General features: G+C 45.0%; 1 protein-coding gene and 1 long non-coding RNA gene across 3 annotated transcripts in view; one reads left to right on the top strand and one right to left on the bottom strand.

The window, feature by feature from the left end:
• PARP1 (poly(ADP-ribose) polymerase 1) overlaps nucleotides 1-27,249 on the bottom strand; it is a 38,795-nt gene that overhangs the window by 5,797 nt on the left and 5,749 nt on the right. For both annotated transcript variants that reach the window (XM_060272969.2, XM_088666633.1), the window contains exons 2-19: nucleotides 25,669-25,831; nucleotides 24,868-24,983; nucleotides 23,593-23,807; nucleotides 20,392-20,488; nucleotides 18,504-18,620; nucleotides 15,187-15,363; nucleotides 12,949-13,090; nucleotides 11,566-11,706; nucleotides 10,233-10,475; nucleotides 9,949-10,017; nucleotides 9,425-9,557; nucleotides 8,268-8,463; nucleotides 7,136-7,264; nucleotides 6,697-6,780; nucleotides 4,261-4,383; nucleotides 2,909-3,037; nucleotides 2,204-2,302; nucleotides 304-456 (exon numbers count right to left, since the gene is read on the bottom strand). In XM_060272969.2, the coding sequence (XP_060128952.1) occupies nucleotides 304-456; nucleotides 2,204-2,302; nucleotides 2,909-3,037; nucleotides 4,261-4,383; nucleotides 6,697-6,780; nucleotides 7,136-7,264; nucleotides 8,268-8,463; nucleotides 9,425-9,557; nucleotides 9,949-10,017; nucleotides 10,233-10,475; nucleotides 11,566-11,706; nucleotides 12,949-13,090; nucleotides 15,187-15,363; nucleotides 18,504-18,620; nucleotides 20,392-20,488; nucleotides 23,593-23,807; nucleotides 24,868-24,983; nucleotides 25,669-25,831 (2,526 nt within the window). The remainder of the gene's footprint in view (nucleotides 1-303; nucleotides 457-2,203; nucleotides 2,303-2,908; nucleotides 3,038-4,260; nucleotides 4,384-6,696; nucleotides 6,781-7,135; nucleotides 7,265-8,267; nucleotides 8,464-9,424; nucleotides 9,558-9,948; nucleotides 10,018-10,232; nucleotides 10,476-11,565; nucleotides 11,707-12,948; nucleotides 13,091-15,186; nucleotides 15,364-18,503; nucleotides 18,621-20,391; nucleotides 20,489-23,592; nucleotides 23,808-24,867; nucleotides 24,984-25,668; nucleotides 25,832-27,249) is intronic.
• LOC148686341 (uncharacterized) lies at nucleotides 5,131-5,813 on the top strand. Its single transcript, XR_015949122.1, has 2 exons — nucleotides 5,131-5,200; nucleotides 5,639-5,813. It is a non-coding gene; the product is annotated as an uncharacterized LOC148686341 (long non-coding RNA).

The raw sequence follows: 27,249 nt of genomic DNA, 5'->3' as shown, positions 1-27,249 counted from the left end.
CACACTGGCTACCCCCATACAGCCCAGTGTGGACTGCATGTGCTCAGTAGCCACGGAATACTGACTGATTGTTGGGAGAAAAAAAGCCTTGAAAATAGGTGGGAGTGGAATTCTGGGAGTATCCACTGGAGGAAGGCATTGAACAGGAACTCCCCACGTGGCAACATTTTGTTGCAGGACACACTTCTTTCTTTCTATTGTACATAGAAACCAAAAGGGTTTTTTGGGGTGGTGGTGGTGGTGGAGAGGATTAAAAGCTCTGTTTCTACATGCAATATACTAACAAACTAGCCTTGTACATACCACAGGAGCTTCAGGAGGAGCTATTCGGAGACCCTGCGACAAGATGCCAGCGTAGTTGGTTGTGCGAGAACCGTGCCAGAGCAACTGACGGTTGTGTAACTCCTGGAAGGGCCTATAACGCTGAACTTCTCCTTCCCGCTCAATCTTGAAAATCTTTGGAAGGGGTGTAGAGAAGAGAGGGAATGAACCATACATCATGTGATTTCTGAAAAATCATTTCAGAAACTGCCTTACATAAAGACTATCGGTCCACCTAGCTCAGTACTGTCTATGCTAACTAGGGGAAGCTTTTCAGACAATGGTCTCTCCCAGCCTCACATGGAAACGCCAGGGATTGGACTTGGGGCCTTGTGCATGCAAGGCTGGTTGTTACCACCGAACTACAGCTTTTCCATGCTGGTTGTTTTGGTTACAGTTTGTGGCTAGTGAGGAGGGAGCTTAACTATGAGCCTGATTTGGATGATACACTTGGCCAAGCCTTGAAAGGCAGCAGAAAGGACCAGGGAGGAGCAAAGCAGCTGCAAGTTCCTGTCCAGATGTCCATGTGCCCTCGTGGTCTCGCTGAACCCATGTTCAGCTTAGCACGTCATGCGGAACAGGCCACAAACACAGCACACATGTGGGCCTTGCCAGCACAAGTTATACACAAAATGTTAAATTCAGAATTCTCTGGGGAAATTAAATCTTCCAGATTGCTTGAGATATGGAAATGCTTAATGCCACATTTCGTTTCAGCCATCTAAGAGTTAAAGTGGCTTGGAAGGTTTGAATTTCCATACTTTAGACTTGGGTTTGACCAAAAATGAACGAGACAGTTGCATGGGCTGGGTTTTCATCTGACCTGGGAATGGGGAATCCCAGACAGGCTATTGAATAAGAAAGAAGAATATGAAAAGAGAAGACTCAATCCCATGGCCCATCCCGTCCCCAATCCTTAATCTGCAAAAACAAAACAAAATAAAAGCCACAACTTTCCTGTCCGGATTTTCTAGGCCAGCATTCTTCTCCTACAGCCAACACCCAGATGCCTATGTGAAGCTCACAAGCAAGACATCGAGACCTCCTCTTGCTCCCCAGCAACTGGCATTTCAACTGGTACCATGTTTCTCATATTATAAGACACGTCTTATAATTATCTGTACTCAAGAAAATAAGCGGGACGCAGCAAGAGCCGCAGCGCGCTCAAGCTCGGGGCTTTTTTCACTCGCTCCTGCTTGGCGCTGAGCTCCCAGCGAGACTCACCGCCGCTGCTGCCTCCGCGCGCAGCAGTTCAAAGCTCCGGTGGGGCAGCCTCTTCGCAAAGGAGCTCCGGGAGGGACCAGCGAGTGGCAGCCGCGGCGGCCATTGAAGGCTCGGCCGGGTGTTTTTTGTTGTTGTTGCTGCGTCCCGCCGCCGGGTTGGAGCTTGGAGCAGCACGCGCTGAGGCTCTTGCCAGTCCCGCCGATGGGTCAGCGCTTGGCGCGGTGCATGCTGCTGGGCATTTTGGAGGGGCAGCAGCATCCGGTTCCGGGCGCTGACAGGCATCTTCCTCTTCCATGGCGCCATCCACACCTGCTCCCACCACTACGGCTTATTTTGGGGGTATGTCTTATATTTCTTCAACTCAGGAAAATCCTGCCATGGCTTATTTTGTAGGGATGACTTAAAATATGAGAAACACGGTATTTATTTCCCAACCTTCACCCAAAGGTCCCAGGGTATATACACATATACTGAGCAACAGCCTCACTCACAGAAGAGCTTGTATTCCTTTACTATAGGTTTTCGCATATGGAATACTATTCTACACAAAGGTTAGTTGGGTACTTAGCATCATGCGTAAATTAACACATAAGAAAACAAGTAAAATGACCGGTTCGGAATTTAAACAATTTCCCCCCGATCCCCAGTCAGAACCTACCTCCATGACTTTCAAGTCATACGCGTTGTGGGTGCTTGCATGGGTATTCTTAACATACTGCTTTAGGATCTTCGCTTCTTCTGAATCTTTATCTACTACCTTTGAAGGAAGGCAAAGGGCAGAAATATTGAAAACTTGGAAGTGAAGAGAATGCTAAGAACACATTAGGCCATTAAAAGTATTGCACAATTTAATGACTTCATGTTCCTATTGAGCCGGAGGTTTGGCCTTAGTTTGAAAAGGGACAATGGCAAGAAAAAAATACTGGTTTAAGAAGTTCTGGGTTAGGACATGTTCTCAAGAGATATCCTGTGGTTGATCCTGAAAGCCCAGCTGAGTGGCACCCAGGGAGTGGCAAAGACTAGACTGCAGAAGGGACCACTTTTCCTAAGGCAGGAAATCCGGCTTTGGTGCTCTTCCAGCTCTTCCTCATAAACCTAACTCCTTTTAAATAGGGGTTCAGAAAGAGACAGCCAAGGCACAGATGGAAGGCCTGACCCTAGAGGTGTCTTTGAAGCACCCTGGGAATAAGTCGAATCCAGATTGAAATTGTGTCCCCTATCTCCAAGCAAATAACAAAATGTGCTTTGTAGGTATAGCCATCCAAACCTGCCTGTGAACTCTGGGTGGGTGTCTTCAGCTTGTGTTGAGAAACAACCCTTCTGAGATATACAACAGCCTTGATTCTGTGCCATGATATCTTACCTTGATATCTGTTTTGAGCTTTTCATAGTTCACATCTATTGGATCTTTATCCCCATCCTGACCCCCACTTCTGAGTAGGCTGTAGGCGACCTCAATGTCAAGCAGATTGTCCAACATCTCCACTTTGGACTTGATAAAACAAGAAGATGCGGTTATTCTTGGCAGCAAACACATTTCATGGCCTAAGGACTTAGCCCAGGCATCCCCAAACTTCGGCCCTCCAAATGTTTTGGACTACAATTCCCATCTTCCCCGACCACTGGTCCTGTTAGCTAGGGATCCTGGGAGTTGTAGGCCAAAACATCTGGAGGGCCGCAGTTTGGGGATGCCTAACTTAGCCCAATAGATTGTGTGGGGATCTACACGTCACATTGCTACTAAGGAAGTCAGATACAAGGTCAGCACCAACTTCCTGTTAACAGTAAAAGTGTTGTCCCAGATTTAAGCCTGTTATCATGGTTCCTCCCCTTCCACTCATTCCCCCCCCCCAAAAAAAAACAATCCATGAGGTTGATTAAGTTGAGGGATAGTGATAGGTCACCCAGTAAGTTTTAAGGCAGAGCAAGGATATGAACCCAAATCTCTCTGGTTCAATTCCAACACTCTGCTCTCTCCAAGCACAATTCAAAGTGTTGGTGCTGACCTTTAAAGCCCCAAACGGCCTCAGCCCAGTATCCCTGAAGGAGCAACTCTACCCCCATCATTCAGCCTGGACACTGAGGTCCAGCTTTGAGGCCCTTCTGGTCATTCCCTCACTGCGAGAAGGGAGGTTACAGGGAACCAGGCAGAGGGCCTTCTTGGTAGTGGTGCCCGCCCTGTGGAATGCCCTCCCATCAGATGTCAAGGAAATAAACAACTATCAGACTTTTAGAAGACGCCTGAAGGCAGCCCTGTTTAGGGAAGTTTTTAATGTTTGATGTTTTACTGTGTTTTTAATATTCTGTTGTGAGCCACCCAGAGTGGCTGGGGAAGCCCAGCCAGACGGGCTGGGTATAAATAATAAATTATTATATTATTATTATTGTGCTATGCTGATCTCTCTTTTACCCTCTGCTCAGTGGGCCTCTGGTGAAGGGGCAGTTCACTCTCGCCTGATGTCTGAACTTATAACATTCAGAGATTCCCCCCCCCTTCCATTGCTCCATCCATTGTCTCCCCCTCTGTCCATTTACGTCCCCTAATATGTATCTACCTTCTGGGCTTCCCTCCAACCACCTGAAATCAGCCTGAAGGTTGAAGACTGCCCATCTCTGCTCTAGGAGTTGGTACACAATTTATTTTATTTCTGTGCTTTAAGGGCCAGCTGTCAAAACTAAATGCTGCCATTTGCGCCAGAGGTTCCCCATCAATACCTTAATGTAATCTAGATTATTTAAAAGAGGAGGCTTCTTCATCCCAAAGTCATGGGGGATCAGAGTGTAGAAGCGGTTGGAAAGATCCAGTATCTGTGAATCGGTGCCACCATCAGAAACTGCCTACATAAAAAGGAAAAGCAACATAATAAAAATCAGCAAAAATGTGTACCTGAGTTACTTCACTTATAAAAAGCTAGGCTTAGCTAAGGTCACACATTTATAACTTTAGCAAGAACAAGTTTTTAGAAAACCAACACTTCTGTAAAATCAGCTCTTCCATTTATTTTCATGTCAATTCAATCTTGTTCACAAATCCATCACATCAAGTTAATAGTTTTAAACACGCCCTAAAAGACAGTTACATTTATTTGAATCTGTCTTACATTTATTTTAAAACAGCAAGCATGAACTCTTAAAATGCTTGCTTAGGACTTTGAGGTTCCGGTTTCCGCCGGCAGGAATGGCGGACCTGTTTTCCATCCCTCTGACCTTCGTAAGGAATTTGGCGGTTGCTAGGGGAGTAAATGGCAACCCCCTACCCTCTCCGGGGGTTACGGAGAGGGGCCGCTGGCCCGCGATGCCCCCAGACCCACTCCGACTGTTTATGGAGTGGGGGGAGCTTGGGCTGAAAAGCACTTACGAGGGCCAGGACTCCCGGACGCTAATCTGCATGGCGGGGATTTCCATGGTTAAAGAAGATAATTAGGCTTAAATCTATGGACATACTTCAGAAGGAGGGGAAGAAGCGCTGTTTACTGCTGAGAAATCTATGCTGCTGAGGGAGAGGAGTTAAAGGCTGTATATCATCTGGAAGAAGGATTGATGGGGACGGAGCGATAAGGGAATGGAGTTTTATTTTTCTTCATATGAGTTACTTCGTACCTTCCCAGACGCGATGTCCTGGCTTGTTTGGAGTGAAAGAGAAGCAAAAGACTGTGTGAGTTGAACTTTATAAACTGTTGTTACTGAGCATATTTTTTAAAGATGTGGAGTTGCCGATGAGAAAAGCCCCCCCCCCCTAGTCGGACGGAAGGAGTCCTGGACGCGTTCAGAGGATTTATGAGCTGTGACGCACTTTGAATTGGAGCAGCGACCTGAAGCTAAGTTCAGCTATAGGGCAGGGAGATCCATTAATTTACCAAGAGTTTATGGTTTGATGTTTGGGTCTTCTGCCTGGAAAAGCTGTAAATTTTATAAAGATCGTTAATCTTCATGGTTATGAGAGAAAACGAAAGTGATTTGAGCTTTTTAAGATGGCGCTGCTTCGACGCAACAGGGAGCTACAGACTAAGAAGATTTATGGGGAGGCTGGACTGATTAACCCACACAGGAGAAAGAACATTTGTGAAACCTTGTTTGATATTTATCTCAGCAGCTGGGAAACAATCGGTTGAAAGTGGAAAACATCTATGTGACTGTAAGGGGAAGATCTGGATTATTATGAACTTGGAGGACGATTTGAACTTTAGAAAAAAGACGGCAGTGGACGGTTGCGAGGAATCCCCAATTTCTTGAAGCATGGGAACCCAAATAAAAAATTCTTTAGATGATTTGGCATAACATTCGGTTTGATTGATATATATATGTGTATAATTTGAAATAATGAATGTGATATAATTGGTTTTAATTGGAAAATTAATAAAATATATTTTTTTAAAAAAATGCTTGCTTAGGACTTTGAAGAACTCTTCCTACAGTAATTTTAGGCCAAACTAGCTGACAGCGCAGCCCCACCGAATTGAACAAGAGAGTTCATAAAAGCTGTCAGTCTAGCTTGACTTAAATGGAATGCCAAGCCATACATTTCAAAGGCTTCAGTACCGCCTCAGCTGAGACAGTCACCGAAACTGGGAAGCCAACAGCCCCCCTTCTTCTCTCCCTCCTGGAGCTGGTGTCTCAAACGGAACACGACCCAGGGACCGCAGTAGCCTGGGCACGCAATTAGCAGAGCTTATCCACGCAGGGTTAGCGGAGAAGATGAGGCAGATGAGAGACAGCTTGTATTTCCATAAGCAGTTTTATTTACAGCATCTTAAAACACTCGGAAGAGAGAGAGAGCAGTGCTTCTCCTCCTATACTCCTCCTCAACTCATACAGCAACTACAGCACACAAAACGGAAAAGCACAGACATGTGACACACTATCTCAGGAACATGTCTAACTCTTAAGGTATTATGCTTAAGGTGGAACTGAATTTACCAACAGTAATCACATAATCAAATCACACCCTTCTGGTACAGCCATTCTGATGAACAAAAAGCAAGAGAAAAAGAATAGAGCAACCCTTTCACTATATAACAAAGACTCTTCATCTTACCTTTATGAAAAGGGAGGTTTAGGAAAAAAAGAAGTGCAATTTTTGGGAAGGGAGAAGCGCTAAGAATTCAAGAGTTCCCTCAACCATTCCAAAGGTGCCTTTTATTTCATCCTCACCTGATGCACCTCATTAAGGATGGTGTATGCACTCTGGATCTGCCTCTTGCTTAGCTTCCCCAAAGGCATCTTCTGGAGGTCAATCTGGCAATGAGATAAATGGAAGGAATTAACGTGAGACTTGTTGTTATGTGAAAACGTTCAGAGACTGCTTATTGAAAAGCTCGATGTCTTGAAGTAGAACAGATAAACTTTTTGTTTTTTTACGTGTCAGAGTTATCTGTTTACAGGTCTATTTAAGAGCATCGCACTCTGAAGATGCTGTAAGTGCTGTATCACCTCAGTTTCATGTGGGGGACGTTCTCATTATTGAGTGCCGCCACCACTGAATACTGAACCTCATGGGAAAACGGCTAGTGTTAAGAACGCACTGCTGCCATTATCACACAGTGAACAAAAGGGAGAACGACAAGGGGTTAAGCCAAGGATGCTTAGTAACCTCAAATTCCACCATGGCTTTCTTCATGCTTTCCACATCAAATATCATCTTGATAAGGTCCTGGACTGCCTTAGGAAGCTTGGATTTGGTTCCTGCACTCACGGTCAGCTTCTTCACGGCTTCTTCATCCTAAGGAGGGGGGAAAAGACCACCAATATCTGTCTACACGTGCAGAGATTCAGAAGCAAAAATGGATTCTGATTAAATACTCCAAGTTGAAGATGTTCATGCAGTTTTCTAGTGATCTTATAGCTCAGGCATTTCCAACCCCCCCCAAAAGCATTTAAGCCAAAATCTTAACACTGTGTTTTGAATCAACTGGTTCAATACAAAAATTCTGTAAAAGAAATAAAATTGAGTTCCAGTTGTGTCCAATTAATTTCCCAAAAATCAAGGGTTCCTTTTAAAAATACAACGTAATTTTATTAATCTAGATTTCCAAGGTAGCCTACAAAAGAGAACCATAAAACAAATACAAAACAGATCAAAAACTTCAGAAACAAAAGCAGTTATCGCAGCAACAGTAAAAATACAAAATACAAAAAGCAGTAGATATAAAATCAGTTAAAATCCTGGGCAATCTCCGCCCCCCCCAATGCTTGGGAAATTCAAGTCCAGAGCTAGAACATTTGCATATTATTATTATTGCTGTTGTCTTAAGCTCTTGTCTGTGTGTATATAGCAAAATCATTGATATTTGCAGGTGTCATATATTTTAAAGCTATATTTCTATAGCATGGGATTAACAATAGGTCAACAACAGTGAATGTTGCAAGCCCTTATGATTGCCAAGAGACTTCTACTTCCAGCCTGGAATGATGAATACCCTGTCCATTACACAGCTGTCTGAGGACCTCACTGCCCTTGCAACATCTGAAGCTGCTTTTTTAAAAATTATTTTTTTTATAAATTGTGTGCGGGTACCTATTTCAAGAATGGGGGGGATTATATCAACTAATATGTTTAATTTTAGATGGAAGTTCACACACACACACACACACACACACACACACACACAGGTGTTAAAAACCTGCTGTTTGGACTTCTCCCAAATAATCATAAGTATTTCCTGCTTGCATGGTCTTTGATACAGTTGTGATTTTCTCTTTTTAAACAGGATCACCCAAGTTACCTGCCCATAGTCTATTTCCAGAGGATAGAATTTTTTGGGATATTTAGTGAAATTCTTAGAATGCCACGAGTTGCCCGTCTTTTCTTCATACAGATTCAGGAAGTGCTCAATGGCTTCTTCTTTCGATGGCATCTGCTCTAGCTTGTTGCTTCCAATGACTGTGCCAACACGGCCCCAAGAGCGGAATACCCAGTATCTAAATTCAAAGGGAAAGGGGAGAAAATGGCAGGTGGAATCAATCTAGCTGGCTTTCTCCATATATTGCTGGACCACAACTCCCATCATCTCTTAACATCCTGGCAGGCGCAGAGATATTTCCAGCATAAGAGTTTCTTCAGAACTCAAACAGCACACTTTGAACTGTACACAGCTTTTGATCAAGTGTAGCAACAAAGGCAGATGCTGAACAAAGGAAGGGACAATCTAATCTTGATTGATAGGTTTCCTTGATGTCACTCAAGACAGATAAGATTGTCTACAAAGGGGTTTGAAGGTAAGGAAACTAAACAGTTTTTTTCTGGGCAGAAAATAAAGTCTGACATTCCCAGCAAAGTCAAAAGTAAATTAAAAAAGGATAGTGACCATTTCCCCTTGCTGCTGGGATTTAAGGTTTAGTTGATTCAGGTTTCTGGCTCTCCATTTTGTTTTACGGTTTTTTTAACCTGTTCTTGCGAGCTGCCTTGCTCCTTCCAGCCCAAATGATGAGGGCCTGAAAGATAGGATAGGAACACTTTGATCAATCAATTCACAAGAGCAGCAATAGGGGGTCCTCCTGACTTTGCTGTGCCAGTTTAAACCCAACAGTAAGACAAAAACCTTTTTATTAAACTTCAAACATAAATGGCACAGACTGTAACTCTTGCGTTTGCATATAAGTCCCTGAGAGTCTATGCCATAAAATAACTCTGTTATATCTTCAAAGGAGACAGGGCTAAGGGTGCTGCCCTATGCAAGTATCAGCAGAGGGAACCACCTAGTTCAATAGCATCTACTCCAAGGTAAGTGCATAGAGAACTTAAGAACCCCCCCTGCTGGATCAGACCAAAGGTCTATCTTTTGTGGAAGTCTCACAAAAAATGATTTAAACAGAGGAGGCAAGCAGGAGAAAAAAAATTGCAGCACACATTCTATTTGGGAAAGGAGGGAGAAAAGCAAACCTGATTTCTCGATCATCTTCCAACAGCTGAAGCTTGTAATACGAATTCGTTCCTTTAACAATATCTACCAGCCCAAGAGTGGCACTGAAGATTTTGCCACCTTTTTCAAAGACGTGAGCAGAATCTTCCAAGCCTGTAAAAAGAGGCAGTCAACCAGGGGCACGGGGAAACGCATTTGACCTTTATCCAAATTGTTGTTTTAACTTGAACACAAGACACACAGCATAGAGGTGCTGAAATACCTCCCCCCCCCCTTTTCCCTGAAGCACACAGAGAGGCATTTCAAAGGGGTTTCTCAACACGGGGAATTTATTTACTTATGGTGTTCTACAACCTGTCCCCAACCCGTAAAAGGACAGGGTGCCTGCACCCTTTTAGAAGTTGTAAAGAGGGAATTTCAGCTTACTATGCAATCTGCACTTGCTGAAATTCCCTCTTCTGGACAACTATTCAAGGTGCAAAAGTGCAGGAGTCCTGTCGCCTCTTGCTTCTGGCAACCCTAAAGTAGATGTAGAAATGCTCACCTGAATCAGGATCCACAGCAGCACCTCCTTTAACTGTCAGCTTCATCTTCTTTTCCAATTTGCTCGTTCCTGGATCAGGGGAGGGAGAGATGCAGTATTAAGTTGTATTTTATAGTGTTGTAAATTCCAGCTCCACAGTTCTGTGATTCTAAGCCTTCCCTCCACTAATCGCCTCCTTAATTTCAGGAGTGAACCCCAAAACTGGCCGCTAGGAGGTCTACCCTGAATGCAACAAATGCCAAGAACGACAATGATAAAAAATGTGAGCCCCATGGGTTTTTCACCTTGTTCTTCCTTGATCTTCCCAGTACTTTTCGTGTTTGACTGTCCACTGGGTTTTCCTCCCACGGGAATTGTTTCGTGCTCCTGCTTAACTTCAGTGCCCCAGGGAGAAAGAGCATGAAGCGAAAGCACCTCCTGAAACCCCTTGCTGGAGGACTGCACATCCTGGAGAAATTCCTCAGAGACAACACGGACCTGGGCCTCCTTCACTTCTTCCATTTTCTTGTTCATTTTCTCAACTTCCTCTGGAAAAGGGAAGCAAGAGGACGCCGTGTGTCATTGTTCTTGAGGTTTTCTTGCGCATGCAGGTTATTTTAATTTAACTGACAAACCACTTCCCACAAAACATCCCGGAACGATTACCAACAAAGACATTGATAGCACACAACAACCATAAAACATATAAAAGCCCCTTTCAAACCCAACGCAGATACTGACTAGCATAAGATTCTCTGCTCAAGAGGCTTGTTGGAAAAGGGTGGATATTACTAGGCACCAAAAAGACAGTAAGAGGTGCTCATCTGATATGTAATAGGAGGGAGTTTCAAAGGGTAGGTGGCACCACAATAACACCCCAATGCCTGTACTAGGGCTGGAAGTTATCTGGTTTTCTACGTGATATCACCAGCTTAACGCTGTGATATACTGATATATCACAATGTCTGAAATAAGGATGGCACTATATTGGCTGGCTTCACGGTTTTTCCCACATTGTGATTTTTGCACACAAAGTACCACACACATTAGGGACCCAGGTGGCGCTGTGAGTTAAACCACAGAGTCTAGGGCTTGCTGATCAGAAGGTTGGCGGTTTGAATCCCTGCATCGGGGTGAGCTCCCGTTGCTCGGTCCCAGCTCCTGCCCACCTAGCAGTTTGAAAGCACATCAAAGTGCAAGTAGATAAATAGGGACTGCTCCGGCGGGAAGGTAAATGGCGTTTCCGTGCGCTGCTCTGGTTCGCCAGAAGCAGCTTTGTCATGCTGGCCACATGACCCGGAAGCTGTCTGTGGACAAACGCCGGCTCCCTCGGCCTATAGAGCGAGATGAGCGCTGCAATCCCAGAGTCAGACACGACTGGACCTGATGGTCAGGGGCCCTTTACTTTTACCACACACATTGTGATTCGCAATATATTGCCAGGTCAAAAATTATGAAACCGTTATCACGATAGGGGCTTCAAACTGGTTTCTAACAATATATGGATCTACTGCCCAGTCCTAGACTGCACTGTACTTCTTCTTTTCATATTAACTAGTTACCTCATCTAACTTCACACTTTTCTCCTACTGGGAGTCTTCCTGTTTCTTAACGCCACCCATTAAGAGCATTACTCACTTTGTGAGCTGATGCACAGATCAGCTTTGTTCACAGTAGCCGTCACCTTTCCCCCAAGTTCCTCAATGACAGACTTGATTTCATCCTTGTTCTTCGACAGTTTTCCAACAATCAAAATCTTCATGCTACTTAATGGTTTACCTGGCAGTTCAAAGGTAAACACAGACTGTGTGATGTACAGAAGAAACACAGGAGACACCAAAAACTCCAAACATATTGGGGGGGGGGAATCAATCCATCAAGGTTATTTTAAGAAAATGTGTATGAATTGCTTAATTTATAGAGTTTATTATACCACATAAGTTACATGAAGGTCAAGTTCTTAATGACCAGCAAGACTTTGCCTAGCATTGCCTACAAGCCTTAAAACTTGTATTTGCATCATGCAGGCTAGCCTCTCCCCCCCCCCCGCCCCCAGCCTAAAGCCTTCCATATGTTTTGGATTACGACTCCCATCACCCTTTACAATGGTAAAAGATTATATGCCAATAAAGGTGGTGTGTGTGTGTGTGGTAAAGGAGTCTTATTCCAAAACATATGTGGTCGCTGTGGCTGTGATCGCTGTGGCTGATGGAAGTTGTAGTCTAGCATGTGATGGGCACCAGGTTTGGGGAAGAGTGTCATAAGTTGTTAGTTCAGAGCTTTCCAAACTGTGTGTCACAACATGGGTCTGCTGCAGTCTGTAGGTGTGTCACATGAATGCTCCCTGCGCTCCTCCTGGGGCTGGAAAAAGGGCTTAGTTTAACCTCCAGTTTGCTGGAAGAACTGAATTACTGTGTCAAGAAATGATGCATGTCTCAAAAGTGTGTCACCAACATGAAAAGTTTGGAAAGCTCTGTGTTAGTTGATAAAAAGATAAAGGGACCCCTGACCATTAGGTCCAGTCGTGACCGACTCTGGGGTTGCGCGCTCATCTCGCATTATTGGCCGAGGGAGCCGGTGTACAGCTTCTAGGTCATGTGGCCAGCATGACTAAGCCGCTTCTGGCAAACCAGAGCAGCACATGGAAATGCTGTTTACCTTCCCGCTGTAGCGGTTCCTATTTATCTACTTGCATTTTGACGTGCTTTCGAACTGCTAGGTTGGCAGGAGCTGGGACCAAGCAACGGGAGCTCACCCTGTCACAGGGATTCGAACCGCCGACCTTCTGATCAGCAAGCCCTAGGCTCAGTGGTTTAACCACAGCGCCACCTGGGTCCTTAGTTGATATTAGTGGGCTTATTATGCTCCAGTTAGCCAGTAGGTGGCAGCAAGAGGACAGAAAAGGCCATTTATGCCCTGTGCTTTCCTCAACCTTTTCAGCCAATTCTGCAAACATTTTGGAATGTTTTCTTCATCAAATCAGTTTATCATTAGTATGAACAATGCTTGCAGGTCATTTACCTGCTGGTGCTGCTGAGTTCTCTGTAATATGGGTAGAAACTTCTGGAGGAGGTGCTGAGTTTGCAGGGGCATCCTCTGGAGGGAATGCTCTATCCTGCTTCTTAAATTTGAATTTCTTTAGATAAGCAATTTCCCGGAGCTCCTGCATTTTGGGTAAGAAAAGTTAACACACGTGAGAAAGTCCCACAGGCTACTACAATGATCAAAATCAACTTAATTCAAAGAATATTTGCTGTTGTGAAGATTCCTCTGCACTACTAGAGGCCTGCTTCTCTCCAAAAATGCAATTCACCCTGGACTTGGAGCCACACACAATTTCTTTCAAGCGCAAATACATTTTGCTTAGAATTCTCCTCTGCATTCCGAACTCAGTGGAGGGGTGGGGAAGTTTTGGTGCGAATCTAGGCTGCATCTCCCTTACCCATCCCAGACAGGGCTCTAACCATTTCTGCTTAATAATAATAATAATAATAATAATAATAATAATAATAATAATAATAATAATAATAAACAACTCCTGTGTTTGTAATGTCAGCGAAGCCCAGCAGGCTGATTTCCTGCAAGCTTGCTCTTTCTTACAATAAAGCACTGGAACTGATCATGCCGGAGTTTTTGACGTCCTCCTTTAGCATCCCTGCATCAAACCACTCGAGTGCGCAGGCTCCCCTTGGGACCTGCGGTTCAGAACAGGGGCAAAGTATTCCTGCATCCCAGGCAGGAATCACTTAGATGCATTTGACTAACCCTAGGCTAATCAAAGCAAGCCTGGCTCTGCCAACTGTGGGAAAAAATACTCTTGGAGATGGAGAGGGGACAGATGGAAAAACGAGAGAAGTATCTGCCTCCTCCTTTCTCTCCTATCCACTAAGGCTATTGCTGAAGATAGAGCAAGGCAGCTGTGCATGGGACAAAGTCAGTCCAAATTCTCCAGGTTCAGCCTGAACCTATTTTCATCAGAATGATGGGGAAGGGAAGCAGGGGAAGGGATTACAGTACTGGGCAGCACAGGGAGACTGTGTTTGTATGTGTAGCTATTAATAATAATAATAATAATAATAATAATAATAATAATAATTTTATTTATACCCCGCCCTTCCCAGTCAAGACCGGGCTCAGGGCGGCAAACAACAATAATATCAAAGCAAGCATAAAAGAAACAATTCAGTTAAAATGCAGATTAAATACAATGTTAAAATTCAATTTTAAAATTAGGAATCTACAAGTGCAACCTCATTTACATATCTGTAGGATAAAGCCTTAAGGGAGGGTAACACCGCGGTCAGACTAAGTCAGTCCAAAGGCCAAGCGGAACACCTCCGTCTTGCAGGCCCTACAAAAAGATGACAACTCCCGCTGGGCCCTAGTCTCCTGAGAGAGCGCATTCCACCAGGTTGGGGCTAGTACTGAGAAGGCCCTGGTCCTGGTCGAGGCCAGTCCAACCACCTTGTGACTTGGGATCTCCAGTATGTTATTATTTGTGGACCTTAATGTCCTCTGCGGGGCATACCGGGAGAGGCGGTCCCGTAGGTACGAGGGTCCTAAGCCGCGTAAGACTTTAAAGGTCAAAACCAGCACCTTAAACCTGACCCTGTACTCCACCGGGAGCCAGTGCAGCTGGTAAAGCACTGGATTAATGTGATCTCGCGATGAGGACCCCGTAAGGAGTCTCGCCACGGCATTCTGCACCCGCTGGAGTTTCTGGGTCAGTTTCAAGGGCAGCCCCGTGTAGAGCGAGTTACAATAATCAAGCCTAGAGGTGACCACCGCATGGATCACTGTGGCCAGGTCAGGCTGCGAAAGGTAGGGGACCAACTGCTTAATGCGGCGGAGATGGAAAAATGCCACCTTGGCTGTGGTTGCAACCTGCGCCTCCATGGAAAGGGAGGCATCCAAGGTTACCCCCAAGCTCTTGACAGAAGGGGCTGACACTAATTGGGCCCCAGCGAAAGATGGAAATTGGCCTCCCCGCCCCATGTCATCCTGACCCAACCAGAGGACCTCTGTCTTCAAAGGATTTAGCTTCAGCCGACTCCCACGTAGCCATCCAGCCATAGCTTCCAAGCACTTGGTCAGTGTGTCCGGGGCCAAGGCAGGACGGCCATCCATCAACAGATAAATCTGGGTGTCATCAGCATATTGATGACAACCCAGCCCAAAACTCCGGACAATCTGGGCGAGGGGGCGCATGAAATACATAAAATAATAAGTATGCAGTTAAAAACATGGTGCACTGCCTACCTTTGGGGTTACCCATTCTTTCTTTTTGGGTGTCTGCGTCTTGGCAACACAGTTGGTCCAACCGGTGATGTGCCCTGTACAGTAGTAAGCGTCGCTCTTGAACACAAACTGCCCTTTGCACTCCTCGCAGGGCAGCAGAGCCCCAAAGGCCATACCATCTGCGACACGGTCCAAGATCTAAAAAAGCCGTGAAAAGACAAGAAAAAGAAAGAAAAGAGGAAGTATTTATTGCACCACACTACCCACAGATCAGCAACTCAGGACCTCACTCTGCAGCAAGATGGCCTGTAGCTCTAGATCTTTCCAAATTTGGGACTCCTGGGGCAGAAGACGTCAATGGGATTCAGGATTGTACGTTGCTGGGTCCGAAAGGCCAAAGTTTGGGAAGGCGATCTGCTGCAGGTCAGAAACCTGAAAGCCTTCATTGGCATCAAGGATGGGGAACCTGGGGCTCTTCCGAAGCTGTTAAGACTCCAAACTCCCATCGGTCCCAGTCAGCATGGCCAGGATTCGGGTAGGATGTGCAGCTTCGTAATATCTGGAGGGCCAAACGTCCCTCATTCCCAATCTAGAACCACACACAGCCTCTCAGTGGGCATGTTGAGAGAAGCATGGAAACCACACCTACAATTTAGGAGGGAAGAAATCAAGCACCGCCGATGCAGAGACTGCAAGACGTCTTATACTGTGGAGGAGGGAGCCTCCCTACATGGCTCTTAGCATCTCTCTTAGAATATTTTTAGGACAGCAAGTTGTGTTTTTAATATTGTTTTATTACTGCAATCCACCCTGGGACTTTAGGGTGAAGGGCAGGTAATCAATAAGTAGTAATGATAATAGTAATTGTGGAATGCTCTCCTCAGGGAGGCTCACCCAATGCCTTCATTACACATCTGTAAGGGTGACTCCCTACAGGGAGCCAGCCCCCATCATCCTGACGTCCACCTTGTTAAGTACAGAGAGCACCAGTGGTTCTGAAGGAGCCAGGGGGGGAGGGGGAGACTTGGAGGAGGAGAGAAATCAGAGGGTGGAACAATGGGGAAGCTCGGGGGGCAGAGGGAGGCAGGCAGACACTCAAGAGATGCTGCGGAGCCAAGACACCTTCTGCTCAGGGAGGAAGCTGAGAGGGCACCACTCTTTCCAGTGCCAGAAGTAAGGAGAGCGCCACAACGCAGGTCAAGGGGGGAGGCGTTTTGGGGTGCCCAGACTACTTTGCTGGCGTAGGAACAGACGTACGCCATTGCCGGATTCTGATTTGAGATGAGAGGTCATGTTTTAAGCTATCTCTACACTGTAAATACTTTGCACAATAAAAGTCTTTAAAGACAAACTGAACTCAAGCGGAGTTACTCTAGAGTAGCCACGACGATCCTCTGACAACATCTTTAGGCGCTAGGCGAATACGTTTCTCTATAACCAGAGCTTTGTCTGATTAAACTTTCTTCGGCTTTTAAAATGTTTGTGGGAGGTGGGTTATAGGGGTTTGGTTTTTTTTATCACCATGTATTTTGTGTTCTCATTTTGTGTTTCTATGAACCGCCCAGGGTGGATAAAAATCAATGATTTTTTTTTTTAAAAAAGTTGGATTTTAAAAATAAAATGCTTTTGTAGGAAAAATCTTTCTAAAGATACTTTTCTATTTAAGTTACATCATAGTCCAAAGGCTATTCATCAGGAAATAAGGATTTGTTTTAAGTTTTTCATGTGTGCTAAAACTCAGTCCAAGTTTTTTTTAAATTGTTTAACCACATCAATTAACAAACATGGATACATGTGCTATAATGTTATTGTTTTAGTTAAATAAATTGTTTAAATTGTTATTAAGGAAATGATTATTTCCCCCCTTCCAATAAAGTACAGCAGAAAAGTTGTCCAAATATAAACAGTTAACTTATTAAACCTCACCATAATTTCATAATTATCTGTCTATGCATTTCTGAAAGTACCGAATCAGTAATTTTTGATATAACTGTAAAAACTATTCTGAAAATTTATTATTCCAAAAACGAAACTTTCCTCTGGTTGTAAATATTAACATTATACCAGCAAGAATGTGTCTTTCCTTAAAAAATGATTTAAATCAAGTCTTACTTGATATAAATCGTGATTTAAATCAAATCCACCCTGGAACTGCCTTGTGATCTTTGAATGAAAGGCAGTATGCAACGTTATTAAATGATGGTGATGATAATAAAAATAAAAAAAATAAAAAAATAAGCAAGCATAATAATGAGCAAGCATAATAATCATCTGGCATATTCTATTTGCTCTTTATTTTGAAACTGACAACAGTACAGGCACCTCACAGACATAGCTGCCAAGTCTCCCATATTCCTCGGGAAACCCCAGTTTTTCCAGCTGTTTCCCGCTGGCAGCCTGGATTTTAAAAATCCCGTAAATCCCCTGGATTCTTACCGATCCGGGGAGGCTCCTTCTGCGCATGTCTGAAGTCTCTGGACATGCACAGAAGCACTTTCTGGCGCTGCGGCCATTTTGGAAATGGGCAGAGCATGCGTAGAAGCGACTTCCGGTGCTCCTCCGCCCAGTTCCAAAATGGCCACAGCGCGACTTCCGGCCATTTTGGAAATGGGCAGAGCATGTGTAGAAGCAACTTCCGGTGCTACTCTGCCCACTTCCAAAATGGCCGCAGCGCGACTTCTGGTGCCGCGCTGCTGCCAATCCCGGATTTTTCCATCTGGGAGTTGGCACCTATGCTCAGAGGGCAGGAGCTTGAACCAGTGGTTGGAAATTGTAATGAAGCAGTTTTTGGCTAAACATTAAAAGAAAACTCCTAATAGCACAAGCTGTTCAGCAGTGGAACAGACTGCCTCAGGAGGTGGTGGGCTCTCCTTTGCTGGAGATATTTAAGCAGAGGCTGGACAGTCATGTCAGGGACAGTGTGGCTGAATCCTACATGGCAGGACTTGGACTGAGCTGCGGGCTAGACGAGGTGACCTCCTAGCTACCTTTCAGCTCTACAAATGTTTCCAGTCATCCAGAGAACACGCAATCACAAGAGCATTTTGACCATTTCCAATTTTCCTGCCCTCAGAAGAAGAACCAAGTACTGAATATCTCCTCTCTCAATTTTATCTTGTGAACCGCCCTGAGATCTTCAGGTGAAGGGCAACAAAATCAACACTTCCCTACATGTGGACGCAAACCACATTCTTCTTGAAGCTATTAAGAGTAGGGCTTTCCCTCCATAAACATTTCACTTTGTCAGCATTTACCTAAATGTAATTAACGTGCAAGGAGTGTTAATACAGAGCAAGCACGTAGTCAAAATGTCATCTACAGAACAGCATCCAACTCACAGCGGATTCCCCAGAAGGAATCTCTTGCTTGTTCGCTATCAGGAGCTCTTTCAGGTCGTTGGTGCAACAAGATTTCTTCAACTCGTCTTTGATGTTCCAAATCAATTCCGTCTGTTCCTGAAGAAGAGAACAACACAGTAAAAAGAGAGATTTATTTCTTTATGGAACTATTAAAGTGCAGGAACAGAGGACAAGATGGTTGGACAGTGTTCTCGAAGCTACGAACATGAGTCTGACCAAACTGCGGGAGGCAGTGCAAGACAGGAGTGCCTGGCGTGCTATGGTCCATGGGGTCACGAAGAGTCGGACACGACTAAACGACTAAACAACAACAAAGTGCAGTACAGTGGTACCTCGGGTTACAAACGCTTTGGGTTACAAACTCCGCTAACCCGGAAGTAGTACCTCGGATTGAGAACTTTGCCCCAGGATGAGAACAGAAATCGTGCAGCGGCAGGCTCCATTAGCGAAAGCACGCCTCAGGTTAAGAACGGACCTCCAGAACGAATTAAGTTCAAACCCGAGATACCACTGTACATGCAAGACACATGGCAAGGAACATTGCAGGCGATTATGTTAAGGTAAAATGCTATCTTCCATATCAGGACTGGGTAACCTAAGGTTGAAGGGCTGCATATACCGTGTTTCTCCGAAAATAAGCCATACCCCGAAAATAAGCCATAGTGATAGGCAGTTTAACCTTGTAGGTTAAACTGTACCATACTTAATAAAAAAATAAGACATCTCCTGAAAATAAGCCACCGTGTTTTTTTTTTGAGGAAAAATAAATGTCTTATTTTTGGAGAAATACGGTAGATTAATTTCATGTGGACAGTGAGGTGGAGAAAATGTAGGTGGAGCAGAAGGGGTTGCAGACTGAGGGAAAAAAAGGAGGTGCCCCATGTTTAAAGTGCAACAGCAGGGATCATTCAGTTTGTATCCTAACGGTTAATTCTGTTGTTAGCAAGTCAGCTAACAAAGGAGTGGAGGTTAGGGCTGGGCGATATCAGCTTTTCAACACTGCGGTATATCGCCATCCAAACATTGTGGTCTGGCGATATACCGCAATGTCGAAAAAACAATCCGCATTTGCCTCAGCTTGTGAGGCGCCAGGGGAAATTGTCGCAGCTCTCACCCCAGGGCCTAGCGGACTGGAATAAGGCAGCTTCTTTGTACAGCTCATCTGGGGCGCCTCACCGATACAACTTTTCTCCCTCTGCGCAGTATGAGGCCACAGTGGGATGGTGGTTTCACTCAGCAATACAGTGGTACCTCGGTTTACAAACACAATTGGTTCCGGAAGTCTGTACTTAACCTGAAACGTACTTAACCTGAAGCGAACTTTCCCAAAAAGTAATGGAAAGTGGATTAATCCATTCCAGACAGGTCTGCGGAGTACTTAAACTGAAAATACTCAAACCGAGGCATACTTAAACTGAGGTATGACTGTATATTGCTGGTGAAACCACCACCGCTCCGGAGTCTCCTGGTTTGTTTCGCTCCCAATTATGACGTGCAGCCAATGTTTGTTTTTGGCTTACTGACTGTGATCTGCTTGGAGCAAATCTTGCATATATGGCTTGATTCCAAACCACTCTGGGATAGAGGCAATGCAGAAAGGACAATCTCAACCAGGCTTCCTCAAACTCGGCCCTCCAGATGTTTTGAGACTACAATTCCCATCATCCCTGACCACTGGTCCTGCTAGCTAGGGATCATGGGAGTTGTAGGCCAAAAACATCTGGAGGGCAGAGTTTGAGGAAGCCTGATCTATACTTTTATTCCATACGTCCACACTGCTTTTGAATCCCCCCCAGAAGGTAGTTTAAGAGTGTTTAGTCAGTGAGAAGCAAATTAAGAAACAAAAAGAAGTCACTGAGAAACAAACCTTCAGCAGCTTCTCCAGTTTAGACTGTTTTTCTTTCTCCTTTTTTGGTTTCTTTTTTGAGATCACGTTGGCATCCACCTCATCTCCTTTTCTCTTCCTGGAGGAGAAAGAAAACTCACATTAGAAGTTACTCAAAAGTTAGACCATAAGTTCCATTTACTAGTTCTTGGGCAGCACCAGTTTATGATGGACTGTATATTTGGCGATGCGGGTGGCGCTGTGGGTTAAACCACTGAGCCTAGGGCTTGCCGACCAGAAGGTCGGCGGTTTGAATCCCCGCGACTGGGTGAGCTCCCATTGCTCGGTCCCAGCTCCTGCCAACCTAGCAGTTCGAAAGCACGTCAAAGTACAAGTAGATAAATAGGTACCGCTACCGCGGGAAGGTAAACGGCATTTCCGTGCGCTGCTCTGGTTTGTCATGCTGGCCACATGACCTGGAAGCTCTACACCAGCTCCCTCGGCCAATAACGCGGATGAGCGCCGCAACCCCAGAGTTGGTCACGACTGGACCTAATGGTCAGGGGTCCCTTTACCTTAACCTTTATTTGGCATAGGCTTTCCCCTTCCTTTCTTTTCAGCTTTTACATGTATCTGTGAGATCTGTTTCAAGTATCCCCATCATCAAAATGCAAATCACGAAACTGAAAAGTGCCCAGAAATGGTTTAACACTTTGAGATACATTGAGCTAAATGCAAAATTGGTTAAATGTTGATAACTGAAAACACCACACAAGATCACAGAAACATTTTCCTCTTCTCTTTGTTCCTGTGCTGCGGGCCCTCCTTTTCCTACTTTGATCTTAGAGACTGGTCATATGCTTGGGACTTCTGTCTCCAGTCCAAGATTGCAGTCCTAGAAAGCCCATCCTACCTACTCCTTCCTGAAGCATTAGCTGAATGGCCATTTAAAAGGTATCTCTCTCCTCAGCTATCTTGATGCTCTACAGCAGGGATGGGGGAACTGCAGCATTCCAGATGCTGTTGGACTCCCCTCTCCCATCAGGCCCAGCCAACGTGGTCAATTTGCAGAGATGATGGGAGTTAATAGTCTAACCGCACGAAGACTCTTTCCCACTGCTGAAATCAAAGCATTTCCCTCAAGTCATATTCACTACACTCTTGCCAAATGGACAAAACGTCATGAGGTCTCCCAGCCCTACCTGGAGACAATGGGAATGAACAGGGGACCTTCTGCATGTAAAACAGATGCTCTATGACTTGACGTTTTGCCCCTTCCCCAAGAGATGAAAAGGAAGCGACTGGGCAACCAAAATGGTCAAAGGCCTGGAAACAATGCCTTATGAGGAACGGCTTAGGGAGCTGGGTATGTTTAGCCTGGAGAAGAGAAGGTTAAGGGGTGATATGATAGCCATGTTCAAATATATGAAAGGATGTCATATGGAGGAGGGAGAAATATTGTTTTCTGCTGCTCCAGAGAAGCGGACACGAAGCAATGGATTCAAACTACAAAAAAGAAGATTCCACCTAAACATTAGGAAGAACTTCCTGACAGTAAGAGCTGTTCGGCAGTGGAATTTGCTACCAAGGAGTGTGGTGGAGTCTCCTTCTTTGGAGGTCTTTAAGCAGAGGCTTGACAGTCATCTGTCAAGAATGCTTTGATGGTGTTTCCTGCTTGGCAGGGGGTTGGACTGGATGACCCTTGTGGTCTCTTCCAACTCTATGATTCTATGAACTGTGCCACAATGCCTTGTTTGGTCTTTGGGTGCAAAGGTCTGCCTATTAAATGAGAAAGCTTCTTGAAAGTCTAGCCATTTTTGAAGAACTGGATATATCTCTGCTGCATGCGAACCTTTTACATGGCCGTATTTACAGAAACCAAGAATCTAAGTGATTTCAAACTAGTAAGGCAAATGAAGCTGCTTTTAGCACTGACACCCAAGCTAAGTTATTTTCCACTGTGATTCTAGCACTGTTCTGTGCTTCTGTAGTAACCTGGCAAGCTAATGCAAATATTTCATTATGGAAGGGGTGCAGGAGGATTAATGAAAAGTTATCTCCTTTGAAAATGGAAGCAAAAGCCCCGCCCCCGCAGGCATTTACATAGGCAAAGCCTCCATGATCAGGTTCAGATGCCAGAGCAAATCATTTATCCAGCTTCAGTTTCCTATGCTGCTCTGGGTGTGAGGCAAAGCAGCAGCCTCATAATACTGACATGGGAAGAAAGCATGCAAATCATTGGCAGCAAGCAACAGCTGATGAGTGTAAACATGGCATAGAAGCAACTTTCCTAAGAGGAGCTGGGTGCTTTGTCTGGCTCACAATACCATCCAAGTGTTGAAGTAAGGCTTGTATATATATTTCATGAACAGCCTCAGCTAGAAGTTGGCCATTTAAGAGTTTGTCCACACTTCCACTTACCCCGTGCCTAGAAAGCATGGATGTGAGTGGTTTTCTGCTTGCCCCATGCTTTCTAGGCATGAGTTTGAGAGGTCTTCTGTTTGCCCCACAGCTTTCCCTGGAAAACCCAACTCTTTAACACTGATTCACAGCAAATGGGGGGAAACCCCAGTTGACATTTGCTCCACTTCCGTGGCAGATTGGGTTTCCCCAGGGGAAAGAGAGGGATGAAAGGAAATCTGGATTAGCCCTGAGTGTGATGTTTCTCAAACTTGGATCCTCAGCAGGACAACAATTCCCATCAACACTAGCTAGCAGCACCAGTGGTCAGGGGTGATGGGATTTGCAGTCCAATAATGCTGGGGTTTGAGAAACACTGGTCCCACCGTTGTGCGAGTCTATCTTACGTTTGCAGACACTCCCACTGTACCAAAGGAGACCCTGTTAAGGGCTTCACACAAGCAACCACTGCAGCTTAGTCAAGACACCTTACTCCCTGTGCCATTAGGGCAGAACAACGGGCAGCCTGTTATCTGCGACTATGAAGTGCTAGCTTGCCGATGAGCAGCCCAGCAGGACCAGGTAGCTCCATGAACCAACAAGGTCAAATCACAGGACTTCAGTCTGAGCAACTTGTCTCGCAAGGAAGGTTAAGTTGCTGCAGACGAGCCCCCTGCCTGAGCTAACTGAACCAGTCTCCTGGCAGCTCTCTGAACATCCTCTCTCCGGGGAGTGGAAAACTGAAGAAAGACCTTTTAAAGTTTCTTGCATTACTCACAACTGCCTGAGCTACTGCTGTGTCAACAGAAATCCTGCCTTCCTTTGGCATAATCAACAACATACCCTTCATTCTTGACTGCAGGCAGCTGCTTTTTCAGAGTCTCTTTATCTTCAGCATTCAGGAGCCCAAAGCCTAACAGCTGAGAGGCACTAAAAGAGGCAAGGAACCCCAGATCTGCTCTGCGGCTGACGAAACAGTCTGGGTGGTACCAGTTGTCTATCATCCCCAACTGGGGCTTTTCGGGATGCACCATTTTCTTTGAAATCCTGATTTGACCCTGCAGGAGAGAGTGGGAGAAGGAGGGCGGATTAAATAACATGAGTCAGACCATACAACTCTCCTGTGTTTCTGGCCTCACGTAAGCCAAACTATGGCTTGCTGTGAACAAGCAAGCATGCTGGAACCTGCTTCATCTTCCCCCAGTCCTAATACTGCCACACTGGGGACTCAGCTATACAGCTGCAAATAAAATATTTTAAGTGTGTTGTAAAGTACAATATACAAATATGATACTGGATGGCAACAGTGACCTATGGCAGATTCAATGTATTCCCCCCCCCCTTCAAACCTTTTTTTAAAACACATTTTCACAGCATTTTTTATGTGTGTGTAGATCTAGTGCTAGTTTGTCTTGCTCGAAAAAAACCATGAGCTGCAAAACTGGCCAGGATGTTCTCTCCCAGCACCAGCATGCTTGCACGTTCACAGTAAGCCATAGTCCGGTTACTGTTATGTGCAAAAACGCCAGCGCATTTTTATACACAAATTCACACTATAGTGGCTAAGTCAGCTCTTATACCAAACATGTGAGCTCTACAAGATTGTAAAAGCCTGCATGAGTTATTGACAGAAGGTTGAAAAAAAATATGTATCTTAAAGATAAAGACAATGATGAATCATTTTGGAGAGAGAAATCTCATTAATTTCCCCCATTAATTAAATTAATCAGTGCCTCTAATTCATGCAGAAAGGTCCACAACAACAGATCATGCTCTGAAAGGAGGCAATTTTTGCTAATTCCCTCTTTAGCCCCCAGCCACATTCTAGAGAATTTCTCAACCCTCCACAGTGCAGGAAGATTGGAACCTGCTTTATATAGAGTAATATCATTAGTCCATCCAGCTCAGTAATGCCTACACTGACTGGCAGCATCGTTTCATGGTTTCAGATTCGGGGCATTCCCAACTCTACCTGGAGATGCCGGGACTGAACTTGGGACCTTCTGCATGCAAAGCAGATGCTCAGAGACTGAGCTACGGCCTTTCCCGAAAAGGATTTATACATTATGAGTGCTATAACTCATATTACAGAGACGCAGAATTGCACACCTATTTTACCTTTTCTATCTTCTCACCACAGCCTTTGCAGGTACTTCTGTTGGACTTTGCATATTCTGCGGCAAAATCGTTTAAACATTTATCACTTTTGCCACCTCCCTCTTGGTCACCTTTGCCTGGAAAACAAACAATATATATATATATATTAGATAAATGTCTGGCATTTCCCTTCATGGAGCTCTGGGTAGTGAACATGAGTTAAATCTAACCCTGGAGCCCCATTTGGTATCTATGTCTAAAAAGAGAGAGAGAGAGACCAAACTGCAGCTAATCAATCCCATGGGGATAAAGAAGATTCCAGGTGGTAAGAGCAAAAACCATTTCCTCCAGTCCTCAAGCTGAAAACTTGCAAATGTCCATGGCGACTACACGGGAGGCTGATTCTTATTTACAGCCGGTCTCCTTGCGTCCAGGACACCTGGACAGAGCCAGTGTGGTGTAGTGGTTAAGAGCAGTAGACTCGTAATCTGGGGAACTGGGTTCGCGTCTCCGCTCCTCCACATGCAGCTGCTGGGTGACCTTGGGCTAGTCACCACTTCTTTGAAGTCTCTCAGCCCCACTCACCTCACAGAGTGTTTGTTGTGGAGGAGGAGGGGAAAGGAGATTGTTAGCAGCTTTGAGACTCCTTAAGGGGAATGAAAGGCGGGATATCAAGTCCAAACTCTTCTGATTCTTCTTCCACGCATCTGGGGCAGCAATTAGCACACAAGCCTGGGAACCCAAATTGCCCAAAGCTGCTTGATACCTAGGCTCATGCAACAAGTGGCTATCTCTTTCGAGAGTCACTAAACATTTGCCTACCTGCTCCTGCGCCGCCACTTTCTATGGACTTCTTAATTTTCTCCTGATCTTCCCAACGCAGTTCCGAGAAGCCGAACAAGTCAGTGTGGGACACCAGTCGAGCCCGCTTCCAGAAACAGGAGAAGTGGTGCCAGTGGGGTACTTTGCCATCAAACATGGGGGACTAAGAAGAAAAGAATGGTAAGAATAAGAAAAGGAGAGGAAAAAACCCTCAAATATGAACATGGGTATCCCATTTGTAGTGTGTATGTGTAGGAACCCAATGTAATTCTGGCCCAGCTTATAATGTATTTTATAACCTCACCTCCTCCCAGAGCATCACCCCTCCATCCTTCATCATTTTACCAAAGCACTGCAGAGGCGGTTTAGTTACTATCCTGGCCACATTCAGGCCACAGCTACACCTTAAAGCAGTATTATGCCACTTTAAACAGCCATGGCTTGCCCCCGAAGAATCCTAGGAACTGTAGTCTGTTAAGGGTGTTAGGAGACCCCCCCATTCCGCTCACAGAACTACATTTCCCAGAGTGCCCTAGGAAGAGGAACTGATTGTTAAACCACTCCAGGATTTCTTAATTTAAACTCAGTTTTAGTTTTATTGCAGCGTGTCCCCTTCTACGCTACTTAAGAGGCTACAGTAATTAGGTGGCATAAAAACAGTCAAAATAAATATTAAATTAAACATTCTCCACAATTCAATCTTTCTTTTAGGTCTGGGAACAGGTAGATAAAAGGTGGCAGTAAGAGGTTAATGGGTTTCAGGGTATTCAAAAATGGCATAGACTTGGGAGATGGGTGCAGACATGTTGAAGCTCTCAGGTATCAAGAACACCGATTAGAGCAGAGTAACTGGAGTCAGAAATATGCCGTGCATAACCAGAATAAATTTAAAACCAAAAGAAGAAGAAGCCTGAAGCCCTATGAAATATCCTATCTCCTATTGATGCCCTTGAAATGCTTCATGCAGGAATGTAATCTCATTTAGCTGATAAATTGACTTCCGACAGCAGACGTTAGGGTTTTTTCCACGAAGCGCCTGAAGTATTGTGAACGGCAGAGCAGAACGTAGCGTAACCTCCCATCATTATTACCAAGTAATCCTAAACGCTCTAAAAGCGCCGAAACGTGAGCAGCGGCCTCTTCAGAACAACGTTAAGTGTCCTCAGGTAAAGGCTCACAAAGGAGGCAGCACCTCTCGTGCTTCAAGGCCCTACTCCAAAGCAACAAGGTTGAGTTGAAACAGACACCCCACTCAATACCATTCCGATGCAAACTCACCCAGGGCCCCAGAAATTGTAATAGGTGCTTGGGGAGACCCCCCACCTGTCAGTCACCAAACATCACAGGACAACCTCAAAGACGTGCAGTCAGTCCCAATCTGCAGAACGGTATTTTCTGACAGCAGAGCCTCCCCAGTTTCTCAATGGGGAACTTCCCTAGGGTAGCTGATCCCAGTGGGGTTCACTGTCAGAGAGACCCACTTGCAAAGGAACAAATCAGGGATGAACACAAAGCTCCCAATTATTCCTTTGTGACCACGTCCTTACTTATAAAGCCAGGTGTGCGCAGTTTGGGGAAATC

Source organism: Zootoca vivipara, chromosome 3 (genome assembly GCF_965207765.1).
Source record: "Zootoca vivipara chromosome 3, rZooViv2.hap1.1, whole genome shotgun sequence".
Lineage (NCBI taxonomy): Eukaryota > Metazoa > Chordata > Lepidosauria > Squamata > Lacertidae > Zootoca > Zootoca vivipara.
This window is presented reverse-complemented; position numbering and strand designations above follow the sequence as displayed.